The sequence below is a fragment of the Mustelus asterias genome, chromosome 14 (assembly GCF_964213995.1).
Source record: "Mustelus asterias chromosome 14, sMusAst1.hap1.1, whole genome shotgun sequence".
Classification (NCBI taxonomy): domain Eukaryota; kingdom Metazoa; phylum Chordata; class Chondrichthyes; order Carcharhiniformes; family Triakidae; genus Mustelus; species Mustelus asterias.
In genome coordinates this window covers 164,530-177,986 of record NC_135814.1, presented here as the reverse complement: position 1 = coordinate 177,986, position 13,457 = coordinate 164,530, and the positions used below count along the sequence as shown (strand labels likewise).

General features: G+C 45.2%; 1 protein-coding gene across 1 annotated transcript in view; it reads right to left on the bottom strand.

The window, feature by feature from the left end:
* The window catches only part of LOC144503445 (X-ray repair cross-complementing protein 5-like), a 292,714-nt gene that overhangs the window by 115,173 nt on the left and 164,084 nt on the right, over positions 1-13,457 (bottom strand). The window contains exons 11-14 of the mRNA XM_078227765.1: positions 12,469-12,606; positions 12,070-12,160; positions 1,474-1,601; positions 146-342 (exon numbers count right to left, since the gene is read on the bottom strand). Of these exons, the coding sequence (XP_078083891.1) occupies positions 146-342; positions 1,474-1,601; positions 12,070-12,160; positions 12,469-12,606 (554 nt within the window). The remainder of the gene's footprint in view (positions 1-145; positions 343-1,473; positions 1,602-12,069; positions 12,161-12,468; positions 12,607-13,457) is intronic.

The following is a 13,457-nucleotide window of genomic DNA, read 5'->3' as shown; positions in this document are numbered from 1 at the left end:
GATGTAATTTATACCGGTACTCCATGCATACATCACTGCCTCTCAACCCAAGGAAACTCACAGTCCAACTGAATTCTACCCCACACACCTAAATTCTGGACATTCATTCCAAATCGCTTCATTTAATATCCTGGCTTTGTCATACTTGTCTTTGAAGATTTGCTGTGCAATCCTCTGTTCCTTCTTTTTGCCTGAATCTTGCAGAGTGAAAAGCTTCTTTAATTGCTCCAAGGATGCTCGGCAGGGGCCAGCCAGCTCTTGGGGCCTGTTCAACATAGTCTTCAGGTGAGCGTCTATGGGAGGCAAAGGCTGATCTGGTTGAAATGCTTTGTAATGAAGACACTGCAAAAAATCACAAGAACTTAATATTCCATCAGTTATCCAAAATCAAGTTTGAAGCTTTTTTTAGTTTTTGCCGGACAAACATCAGTAGACGAATCTAAATAATAAACTCGATTATGCCTGGGTCTAATCTCATCATGTGAATGCAGTGACCTCTCTAAATTTTCTTTGCTGTGTGGGGCCTGGCTATTTCAATACCATTAAAGAGACTGAACACTACTGTTCATTATTTTAATTTCAAAACCAAGAATAATCAGTACAATTAAATGAATATTTCTCATCAATATTTACTGTTGAGAAAGGCATGGATGTTCGGGAACTTGGGGAAATAAATAGTGGTGTCTTGAGGAGTGTACATATTACAGAGGAAGAGGTGCTGGGAGTCTTAAAGCACATCAAGGTAGATAAATCCCCGGGACCTGATGAAGTGTATCCCAGGACATTGTGGGAAGCTAGGGAGGAAATTGTGGGTCCCCTCACAGAGATATTTGAATCATCGACAGCCACAGATGAGGTGCCTGAAGATTGGAGGGTGGCAAATGTTGTGCCTTTGTTTAAGAAGGGCTGCAGGGAAAAGCCTGGAACTACAGGCCGGTGAGCATAACATCTGTAGCGGATAGGTTGTTAGAAGGTATTCTGAGAGACAGGATCTACAGGTATTTAGAGACGCAAGGACTGATTGGGGACAGTCAGCATGGCTTTGTGAGTGGAAAATCATGTCTCACAAATTTGACTGAGTTTTTTGAAGAGGTAACCAAGAAGGTAGATGAGGGCAGTGCAGTTGATGTTGTCTACATGGACTTTAGCAAGGCCTTTGACAAGGTACCGCATGGTAGGTTGTTGCATAAGGTTAAATCTCACGGGATCCAGAGTGAGGTAGCCAAATGGATGCAAAATTGGCTTGACGTCAGGAGACAGAGGGTGGTTGTTGAGGGTTGTTTGTCAGATGGAGGCCTGTGACCAGTGGTGTGCTTCAGGGATCGGTGCCGGGGCCACTGAAGTGTTTCTGAACAACTAACTTGCTTATGTTGTTACCTCATTTGTTTAAAGCTCGCCCTTTTCAAATTGTGTACCAGAGCCCTAATCTCTTGTTTAAAAGTCACACCCGCTATGATTTAGAGCTTATTTTACCTGGAACAGCCGCTGAAAGTGAGGGTTTGGAACTTTATTGACTTTGAAGAAATCCTCCATTTCTTCTCCATTGTCTACCACCAAACTCATAGAGTTGATCAGAGAATCCACAGCTGATAACTGTTCCTCTGTTAGGTAAAAGAACCAGTGGAGAGGTAAGGATACCTATTTCATGCCAAAAAGTATTGCTTGAAAGTGCAGTGAAAGCTAATTCAATTATAATTTCCAAAAGTGAATTGAAAGGAAAAATCTTAAAGGGCTATGAGGAAAGATCAGGGGAGTGAGACAAATTGGATAGCTCTTTCAAAGAGCAATAATGGACCAAAAGGCCTCCTCCTGTGCAGTTTGATATAATGGTTCATTCCACAATGAACCAACTTTCAGCAAATCCAAGTCCAATTAGACTAACTGTGTCAAAGTTAACTCCCCCGACTAATTAATACCCCAGTGTTCCGTACCAACCAAAAAAGAACAATTTTGTCCATACAAACACAGACACAGAAACAGAGAATGTTGGAAAAACTCAGAAAGTCTGGCAACAGCTGTGGGGTCTGAAAACAGAATTAATATTTCAAGTCTGTATGTCTCTTGGTGCGGAATTTTCCCATTCCACCCGTCCCCGGTGGGGACGGACCATGCAAAGGTCCGTCGACCTTGAGTGGGATTTTCCGGTCTTGGGGCGAAGGCGGCCAGATTTTCCCACCCTTAGAGTCAGGGAGGTGTACCGCACAGGACAAGGTCCTTTGGGCAATTGCATCTGTGCCGGTCAAAATCCTTTTTTCCAGCATTTGGCCGATAGCCTTGTATACCTTGGGATCACAAGTGCACATCTAAGTACTTCTTAAATGTTATGACAGTCTCTGTCTCCACCACCCTTTCAGGCAGTGAGTTCCAGAATCCCACCAAAGTTAAAGTTTATTTATTAGTCACAAGTCGACTTACATTCACACTGCAATGATGGCACTGTGAAAATCCTCTAGTCGCCACATTCCAGCACCTGTTTGGGTACACTGAGGGAGAATTTAGCATCGCCAATTCACCTAACCTGCACATCTTCTGGACTGTGGGAGAAAATTGGAGCACCCGGAGGAAACCCACACAGACTCGGGGAGAATGTGCAAACTCCACACAGGCAGTGACCCAAGCCGGGAATTGAACCCGGGTCCCTGGCGCTGTGAGACAACAGTGCTAACCACTGTGCCACTGTGTTGCCCTCCACTCTTTGGGTGAAAACCTTTTTCCTCATATCCCCTCTAAACCTCCTGTATCTTACCTTAAACTTAGGGCGGCACAGTAGTTCACACTGCTGCCTCACAGTGTTAGGGACCCGGGTTCAATTCTAGTCTCAAGTACCTGTGTAGAGTTTGTACATTCTCCCCACATTTGTGCCGGTTAGGTTGATGGACTGTGCTCAATTGCCCTTTAATGTCAGGGAGATTATACATAGAACATAGAACAGTACAGCACAGAACAGGCCCTTCGGCCCATGATGTTGTGCCGAGCTTTATCTGAAACCAAGATCAAGCTATCCCACTCCCTATCATCCTGGTGTGCTCCATGAGCCTATCCAATAACCGCTTAAATGTTCCTAAAGTGTCTGACTCCACTATCACTGCAGGCAGTCCATTCCACACCCCAACCACTCTCTGCGTAAAGAACCTACCTCTGATATCCATCCTATATCTCCCACCATGAACCCTATAGTTATGCCCCCTTGTAATAGCTCCATCCACCCGAGGAAATAGTCTTTGAACGTTCACTCTATCTATCCCCTTCATCATTTTATAAACCTCTATTAAGTCTCCCCTCAGCCTCCTCCGCTCCAGAGAGAACAGCCCGAGCTCCCTCAACCTTTCCTCATAATTAGACGGGTAAATTGGAAGGAGGCATTCTTGGGGAAAAGTACCGAAGGAAAGTGGAGGATTTTCAAGGAATGTTTGTCTGGAGCTCTGCATGACAACGTTCCGATGAGACAGGGGGGTGTTGGTAGGGTACGGGAACCGTGGTGCACGAAGGTTGTGATGAACCTGGTGAATAAGAAAAGAGAGGCGTACAGAAGGTTCAGAGAGCTAGGAGGTGTTAAGGATTTAGAGGAGTATACGGGATGTAGGAAGGAGCTTAAGAAGGAAATTAGGAGAGCGAGAAGGGGTCATGAGAAGATCTTGGCGGGTAAGATTAAGGAGAATCCCAAGGCTTTCTACAAATATGTCAAGAGTAAAAGGATGAGATGTGAAGGCATAGGACCCTTAAAAGGTGAAGGGGGAAAAGTTTGTGCGGAACCGTTAGAAATGGCGGAGGTGCTTAATGAATACTTTACCTCGGTATTCACGGTGGAAAGGGATCTGGGTGGTTGTACTGCTGGTTTGCGGTGGACAGAAAGGATCGAGCATGTGGACATAAAGAAAGAGGATGTGTTGGAACTATTGAATGGCATCAAGGTTGGTAAGTCGCCGGGACCGGATGGGATGTACCCCAGGTTACTGTGGGAGGCGAGGGAGGAGATTGCGGAGCCTTTGGCGATGATCTTTGCATCGTCGATGGAGACGGGAGAGGTTCCGGAGGATTGGAGGATTGCAGATGTGGTCCCTATATTCAAGAAAGGGAACAGGGAGAGCCCGGGAAATTACCGACCGGTGAGTCTAACCTCAGTGGTTGGTAAGTTGATGGAGAGGATCCTGAGAGACAGGATTTATGATCATCTAGAGAAGTTTAGTATGATCAAAAGTAGTCAGCACGGCTTTGTCAAGGGCAGGTCGTGCCTTACGAGCCTGGTTGAGTTCTTTGAAAATGTGACCAAACACATTGACGAAGGAAGAGCGGTGGATGTGGTCTATATGGACTTCAGCAAGGCGTTCGATAAGGTCCCCCATGCAAGACTTCTTGAGAAAGTGAGAGGGCATGGGATCCAAGGGGCTGTTGCCTTGTGGATCCAGAACTGGCTTGCCTGCAGAAGGCAGAGAGTGGCTGTGGAGGGGTCTTTCTCTGCATGGAGGTCAGTGACCAGTGGAGTGCCCCAGGGATCTGTTCTGGGACCCTTGCTGTTTGTCATTTTCACAAATGACCTGGATGAGGAAGTGGAGGGATGGGTTGGTAAGTTTGCTGACGACACCAAGGTAGGTGGTGTTGTGGATAGTTTGGAGGGATGTCAGAAGTTGCAGCGAGACATAGATAGAATGCAAGACTGGGTGGAGAAGTGGCAGATGGACTTCAACCCGGATAAGTGTGTAGTGATCCATTTTGGCAGATCCAATGGGATGAAGCAGCAGTATAATATGAAGGGTACCATTCTTAGCAGTGTAGAGGATCAGAAGGACCTTGGGGTCCGGGTCCATAGGACTCTTAAATCGGCCTCGCAGGTGGAGGATGCGGTCAAGAAGGCGTACGGCGTACTAGCCTTCATTAATCGAGGGATTGAGTTTAGGAGTCGGGAGATAATGCTGCAGCTTTATAGGACCCTGGTTAGACCCCACTTGGAGTACTGCGCGCAGTTCTGGTCACCTCATTACAGGAAAGATGTTGAAGCCATTGAAAGGGTGCAGAGGAGATTTACAAGGATGTTGCCTGGATTGGGGGGCATGCCTTATGAGGATAGGTTGAGGGAGCTTGGTCTCTTCTCCCTGGAGAGACGAAGGATGAGAGGTGACCTGATAGAGGTTTACAAGATGTTGAGAGGTCTGGATAGGGTAGACTCTCAGAGGCTATTTCCAAGGGCTGAAATGGTTGCTACGAGAGGACACAGGTTTAAGGTGCTGGGGGGTAGGTACAGAGGAGATGTCAGGGGTAAGTTTTTCACTCAGAGGGTGGTGGGTGAGTGGAATCGGCTGACGTCGGTGGTGGTGGAGGCAAACTCGTTGGGGTCTTTTAAGAGACTTCTGGATGAGTACATGGGATTTAATGGGATTGAGGGCTATAGATAGGCCTAGAGGTAGGGATATGATCGGCGCAACTTGTGGGCCGAAGGGCCTGTTTGTGCTGTGGCTTTCTATGTTCTATAAGACCTACCCTCCAAACCAGGCAGCATCCTGGTAAATCTCCTCTGCACTCTTTCCAGCGCTTCCACATCCTTCTTATAGTGAGGTGACCAGAACTGCACACAATATTCCAAATGTGGTCTCACCAAGGTCCTGTACAGTTGCAGCATAACCCCACGGCTCTTAAACTCCAACCCCCTGTTAATAAAAGCTAACACACTATAGGCCTTCTTCACAGCTCTATCCACTTGAGTGGCAACCTTTAGAGATCTGTGGATATGGACCCCAAGATCTCTCTGTTCCTCCACAGTCTTCAGAACCCTACCTTTGACCCTGTAATCCACATTCAAATTAGTCCTACCAAAATGAATCACCTCACATTTATCAGGGTTAAACTCCATTTGCCATTTTTCAGCCCAGCTTTGCATCCTATCTATTTCTCTTTGCAGCCTACAACAGCCATCCACCTCATCCACTACTCCACCAATCTTGGTGTCATCAGCAAATTTACTGATCCACCCTTCAGCCCCCTCCTCTAAGTCATTAATAAAAATCACAAAGAGCAGAGGACCAAGCACTGATCCCTGTGGCACTCCGCTAGCAACCTGCCTCCAGTCCGAACATTTTCCATCCACCACCACCCTCTGTCTTCGATCAGATAGCCAGTTACCTATCCAATCGGCCAACTTTCCTTCTATCCCACACCTCCTTACTTTCATCATAAGCCGACCATGGGAGACCTTATCAAATGCCTTACTAAAATCCATGTATATGACATCAACTGCCCTACCTTCATCAACACACTTAGTTACCTCCTCAAAAAATTCTATCAAATTTGTGAGGCACGACTTGCCCTTCACGAATCCGTGCTAACTATCCCGGATTAATCCGCATCTTTCTAAATGGTCGTAAATCCCATCCCTAAGGACCTTTTCCATCAATTTACCAACCACCGAAGTAAGACTAACCGGTCTATAATTACCAGGGTCATTTCTATTCCCTTTCTTAAACAGAGGAACAACATTCGCCACTCTCCAGTCTTCTGGCACCATCCCCGTGGACAGTGAGGACCCAAAGATCAAAGCCAAAGGCTCTGCAATCTCATCCCTTGCCTCCCAAAGAATCCTAGGATATATTTCATCAGGCCCAGGGGACTGTTTATTCAAAACTACCAGTACATCCTCCCTCTGAACATCTATTTCCTCCAGCCTATTAGCCTGTAACACCTTCTCTTCCTCAAAAACATGGCCCCTCTCCTTGGTGAACACTGAAGAAAGGTATTCATTCATCACCTCGCCTATCTCTACTGACTCCATACACAAGTTCCCACTACTGTCCTTGACCGGCCCTAACCTCACCCTGGTCATTCTTTTATTCCTCACATAAGAGTAAAAAGCCTTGGGGTTTTCCTTGATCCGACCCACCAAGGATTTCTCACGTCCCCTCCTAGCTCTCCTAAGCCCCTTTTTCAGCTCATTCCTTGCTAACTTGTAACCCTCAATCGAGCCATCTGAACCTTGTTTCCTCATCCCTACATAAGCTTCCCTCTTCCTTTTCACAAGAAAAGTAACCATATTTCAGTAATCACCACCAAATCATACCCCTTTATCTCTATTTGCGCTGTTACCTCAATAATTTTGTTCTAAATGCTTCACGCATTCAGGCACAAAGCCTTTAAGTTTGTTCTATTCTCAAATTTCCCTACTCTTACAGGGATTACAGGGTCAAAGGTAGGGCTCTGAAGACTGTGGAGGAACAGAGAGATCTTGGGGTCCATATCCACAGCTCTCTGAAGGTTGCCACTCAAGTGGATAGAGCTGTGAAGAAGGCCTACAGTGTGTTAGCTTTTATTAACAGGGGGTTGGAGTTTAAGAGCCGTGGGGTTATGCTGCAACTGTACAGGACCTTGGTGAGACCACATTTGGAATATTGTGTGCAGTTCTAGTCACCTCACTATAAGAAGGATGTGAAAGCGCTGGAAAGAGTGCAAAGGAGATTTACCAGAATGCTGCCTGGTTTGGAGGGTAGGTCTTATGAGGAAAGGTTGAGGGAGCTAGGGCTGCTCTCTCTGGAGCGGAGGAGGTTGAGGGGAGACTTAATAGAGGTTTATAAAATGATGAAGGGGATAGATAGAGTGAACGTTCAAAGACTATTTCCTCGGGTGCATGGAGCTATTACAAGGGAGCATAACTATAGGGTTCATGGTGGGAGGTATAGGAAGGATGTCCGAGGTAGGTTCTTTACTCAGAGAGTGGTTGGGGTGTGGAATGGACTGCCTGCAGTGATAGTGGAGTCAGACACGTTAGGAACATTTAAGCGGTTATTGGATAGGCACATGGAGCACACCAGGATGATAGGGTGTGGGATAGCTTAATCTTGGTTTCAGATAAAGCTCGGCACAACATCATGGGCCGAAGGGCCAGTTCTGTGCTGTACTGTTCTATGTTCTTGCACAATTCCTTTTTGCAAAATTACATTCTCTTCCTTTATTTTCCAGTAACAATCCACCTCATCCCTAATCTGCCCTCCTACCTTTTCCTTTAATTTTGATTTTCTAATTTTCCATGCAAGTGAACCCTCCACCCTCTACTTAGTTTAAGGCCCTATCTACAACCCTAGTTATACAATTTGCCAGGACTCTGGTCCAGCATGACTGAGGTGAAGACCATCCCATCGGAACAGCTCATCGTTCCCCAGTATTGGTGCCAATGTCCCATGAATTCAAACCCATTTCTCCCAATAGATAGATTACCATCTTGGTAGTCCAAGTTTTCAATTTCCTACCTCACTCCCTAAAATTTGCTTGCATGACACATTGTTGCACAAAATTATCCCGGACACACTCTTAAATTAATTAAAATTTTATCAATTCATCCAATATCACTCAACTTTACAATAGTTCCCACTAAATTACATTTCCCATGTCAGCTTATTGCCCCTGTCTATCCAGGCCCATCTGTACTCAAACAGTCTGTTCTTGACTGCTTGCAGTTTGACATCATTTACATGCTTTGTGAGTTTTATCCACATCCGATATGTGGAAGTCTTTTAAAAGTCAGTTGTTAACAATTCAGGACAAGTATGTGCCTGTAAAAATGAAGGATAAAGATGGCAAGATTCGGGAACCCTGGATGACAAGAGAAATTGTGAGCTTAGTGAAAAAAGGAGGAGGCATACATAAATTTCAGGAAATTAAAAACGGATAAGATTCTTGAGGAATACAAAGATAGCAGGAAAGTGCTTAAACAGGGACTTAGAAGGGCAAAAAGGGACCATGAAATGTCCTTGGCAGGCAGGATTAAGAATAATCCCAAGGCTTTTCATACATATATAAGGAGGAAGAGAGTAGCTAAGGAAAGGGTAGGTCCACTCAAGGACAGTGGAGGGAATTTGCGTGTGGAGCCAGATGAGGTGGGTGAGGTCCTTAATGAGTAATTTGCATCAGTATTCACAAAGGAGAAGGATGTGGTGGATGGTGAGTAGAAAGGAGGATGTTGACATTCTAGGACATGTTGAGATAGAAATGGAGGAGGTATTGGAGGTTTTGAAAAATGTTAAGAGAGACAAGTCCCCAGGGCCAGATAGGGTCTATGCCAGAATACTGAAAGAGGCGAGGGAAGAAATTGCTGAGGCCTTGGCCAAAATCTTTGTATCCTCTTTAGTCACAGGCAAGGTACCAGAGGATTGGAGAGTAGCTAACATTCTTCTTCTGTTTAAGAAGGGCAGAAGAGATAATCTGGGAATTACAGGTCTATAAGCCTTACATCAGTGGTGGGGAAACTATTGGAGAAGATTCTTAGGGACAGGATGGACTCACATCTGGAAGAGAATAGGTTTATTAGCAATACGCAGCATGGTTTTGTGAAGGGGAAGTTGTGTCTCACAAACTTGATTGAGTTCTTTGAGGAAGCGACAAGAAAAATTGACCAGGGCAGGGCAGTGCATGTTGTATACATGAACTTTAGTAAAGCCTTCGATAAGGTTCCTCATGGCAGGCTGATACAGAAGGTGAAGTCATATGGGATCCGAGGTGAGCTGGTCAGATGGATAAAAAACTGGCTTGGGCATAGAAAGCAGAGAGTCGCAATGGAAGGATACTTTTCTAACCGGATGTCTGTGACAAACGATGTTCCACAAGTATGAGTGCTGGGGCCTCTGTTGTTTGTAATATATATAAATGATTTGGAGGAAAATGTAGGTAGTCTGATTAGTAAATTTGCAGATGATACGAAAATTGGGGGAGTAGTGGATAGTGAGGAGGATTGTTAGAGGATAGAGCAGTATATAAATCGGCTGGAGACCTGGGCCAAAAGATGTCAGATGGAATTTAACCCGGACAAATGTGAGGTGATGCGACTTGGAAGGTCTACTGCAGAAGGAAAGCATACAGTATATGGTAGAGCCCTTAGAAATATTAGCATACAGAGGGATCTAGATGTGCAGATCCACAGTTCCCGGAAGGTGGCAACTCAGATGGACAAGGTGGTGAAGAAGGCGTATGGAATGCTGGCCTTCATCGGTCAGGGTGTTGAGTATAGGAATTGGAAAATCATATTGCAGCTGTATAAGACTTTGGTTAGGCTGCATTTGGAGTATTGTGTACAATTCTGGTCGCCACACTACCAGAAGGATGTTGATGCATTGGAAAGAGTGCAGAAGAGATTTACGAAGATGTTGCCCGGTTTGGAGGATATGGATTCTGGAGAAAGGTTTTATTGGAGCATCAGAAGATAAGGGGGGGGGGGGCCTGATAGAGGTTTACAAGGTTATGACAGGCTTATAGAACATATAGAACATTACAGCGCAGAACAGGCCCTTCGGCCCACGATGTTGCACCGACCAGTTAAAAAAAAAACTGTGACCCTCCAACCTAAACCAATTTCTTTTCGTCCATGAACCTATCTACGGATCTCTTAAACGCCCCCAAACTAGGCGCATTTACTACTGATGCTGGCAGGGCATTCCAATCCCTCACCACCCTCTGGGTAAAGAACCTACCCCTGACATCGGTTCTATAACTACCCCCCCTCAATTTAAAGCCATGCCCCCTCGTGCTGGATTTCTCCATCAGAGGAAAAAGGCTATCACTATCCACCCTATCTAAACCTCTAATCATCTTATATGTTTCAATAAGATCCCCTCTTAGCCGCCGCCTTTCCAGCGAAAACAATCCCAAATCCCTCAGCCTCTCCTCATAGGATCTCCCCTCCATACCAGGCAACATCCTGGTAAACCTCCTCTGCACCCTCTCCAAAGCCTCCACATCCTTCCTGTAATGTGGGGACCAGAACTGCACACAGTACTCCAAGTGCGGCCGCACCAGAGTTGTGTACAGTTGCAACATAACGCTACGACTCCTAAATTCAATCCCCCTACCAATAAACGCCAAGACACCATATGCCTTCTTAACAACCTTATCTACTTGATTCCCAACTTTCAGGGATCTATGCACACATACACCTAGATCCCTCTGCTCCTCCACACTATTCAAAGTCCTCCCGTTAGCCCTATACTCAACACATCTGTTATTCCTACCAAAGTGAATTACCTCACACTTCTCCGCATTAAACTCCATCCGCCACCTCTCGGCCCAACTTTGCAACCTGTCTAAGTCTTCCTGCAAACTACGACACCCTTCCTCACTGTCTACCACACCACCGACTTTGGTGTCATCAGCAAATTTGCTAATCCACCCAACTATACCCTCATCCAGATCATTAATAAATATTACAAACAGCAGTGGCCCCAAAACAGATCCCTGAGGTACACCACTTGTAACCGCACTCCATGATGAATATTTACTATCAACCACCACCCTCTGTTTCCTATCCGCTAGCCAATTCCTGATCCAATTTCCTAGATCACCCCCAATCCCATACATCTGCATTTTCTGCAGAAGCCTACCATGGTGAACCTTATCAAACGCCTTACTAAAATCCATATATACCACGTCCACTGCCTTGCCCCCATCCACCTCCTTGGTCACTTTCTCAAAAAACTCAATAAGGTTAGTAAGGCACGACCTACCTGCCACAAAACCATGCTGACTATCACCTATCAATTCATTACTCTCCAAATAACTATAAATCCTATCCCTTATAATTTTTTCCAACATCTTGCCGACAACAGAAGTGAGACTCACCGGTCTATAATTCCCGGGGAAGTCTCTGTTCCCCTTCTTAAACAATGGGACAACATTCGCTAACCTCCAATCTTCTGGTACTATAGATAGAGTGGATAGTCAGAGTCTTTTTCCCAGGGGGGTCGAAGTGTCATTTACTCGGAGGCATAGGTTGAGAGTCAGAGGGGAAAAGTTTAAAAGAGATGTAAGGGGCAAGTTTTTCAAGCAGAGGGTGGTGAATGCCTGAAACGTGCTGCCGGAGGAGGTGGAAGAAGCAGATTCTATAACAACGTTCAAGAGGCACCGGGATAGATACATGAATAGGCAGGGAATAGAGGGACATGGACCACATGGAGGGAAGAAAATATATTAGAGAGGCATCTGAGTCGGCACAGACTGTTCCTGTGCTGTACTGTTCTTTTGATTTTAGTTCTGTACCCACTTCCACATCCATGAATGGCCCCCAACTGAAGCTATTTGGCTCTGCCCACAATTCCAACCCACCTGAAGCTTTTCCTTTTTTATTGTTCTTCAGAGAGGTGAAGGTAAACTGCCGGAGATCTTCCATGAATGGTAGCTGGATGTAGATCAAACACTAAAGCAAGGAAAATAACTTAGTGAAAATTAGTACATCAGAGAATATTTGAAACTATAGCACTGTTAAAGAGAAAAATCTGCAAAAGCTGGAGACCTGCAGCAATCTTGGATTCAGGTGCAGACCCAAAAACGAAACAGTTCTTTTAACATTTCTGTTACTGATGGCTTTGGTGATTTACATTTTTGTCTGTTCAATCTTTTTAAAAAGTGTCCACTTCCATCCTAACTCAGCACTTTACCTCTTTCCATTTACCCCAGAGTCAGGAACATTGTCTTTACTTCTGCAATTCAAGTACAGCTTGTTACCTCGTATTTGTCTTTAATCACAGGTAAAGCCACTCCAACTTGTGGGTTTGATCTCCGGTCATAAACGTAACGAACTATCGCCACCATATCCAACTCTTCCAATGCATGGATCAGTGCAGACAGGGCCGTAGCAGCATGCTGGAAAGACAGACAAGAACAGGACTGCAGTTTAATTATCAACAAATTGGGAAATATACTAACATTTCAGAGCCTCAGGCAGTGAGGAGCCCTATGAATTAGTTATAGAAACATAGAAACATGGAAAACATAGAAAAACTACAGCACAAAACAGGCTCTTCGGCCCCACAAGTTGTGCCGAACATATCCCTACCTTTTAGGCCTATCTACAACCCTCCATCCTATTAAGTCCCATGTACTCATCCAGAAGTCTCTTAAAAGACCCTATTGAGTTTGCCTCCACCACCACTGACGGCAGCCGATTCCACTCGCCCACCACCCTCTGTGTGAAAAACTTCACCCTAACATTTCCCCTGTACCTACCCCCCAGCACCTTAAACCTGTGTCCTCTCGTAGCAGCCATTTCCACCCTGGGAAAAAAATGTAAGGTAATTGTTCTGATCTCTAACCACAGCCTGAAGTGGGTCAAGTTAATACCACAGGCTAACTCTTCACACATTTCTTTTGCTGTAATTTCAATCTCTTCCTTTAAGCATTTGCTGAATATTTTAGCAACTGAAGCAGAGCTTACAATATTCTCCATCGCTCCAGGCACCATCAATGTTCAAACTGCAGAAGCCATAAAGAACTGCCCAACCATGAATTGTCCCACACACCGAGAGGAAAGGAAATAACCAATGAACAGTTCAAAGCTGTCCACCTACTCCACAACACAGTAAAGGTAAAAAGGTAAAGTCACCATAGTCCCAGATGACCATAGGTGTACTTCCTTTTGATGGGGAGAGCTGACTGGTGGTGATTTAACCTGAGGACCACTACACCTCAGGCGAGAGGAAAGGTTGAGAAGGCAG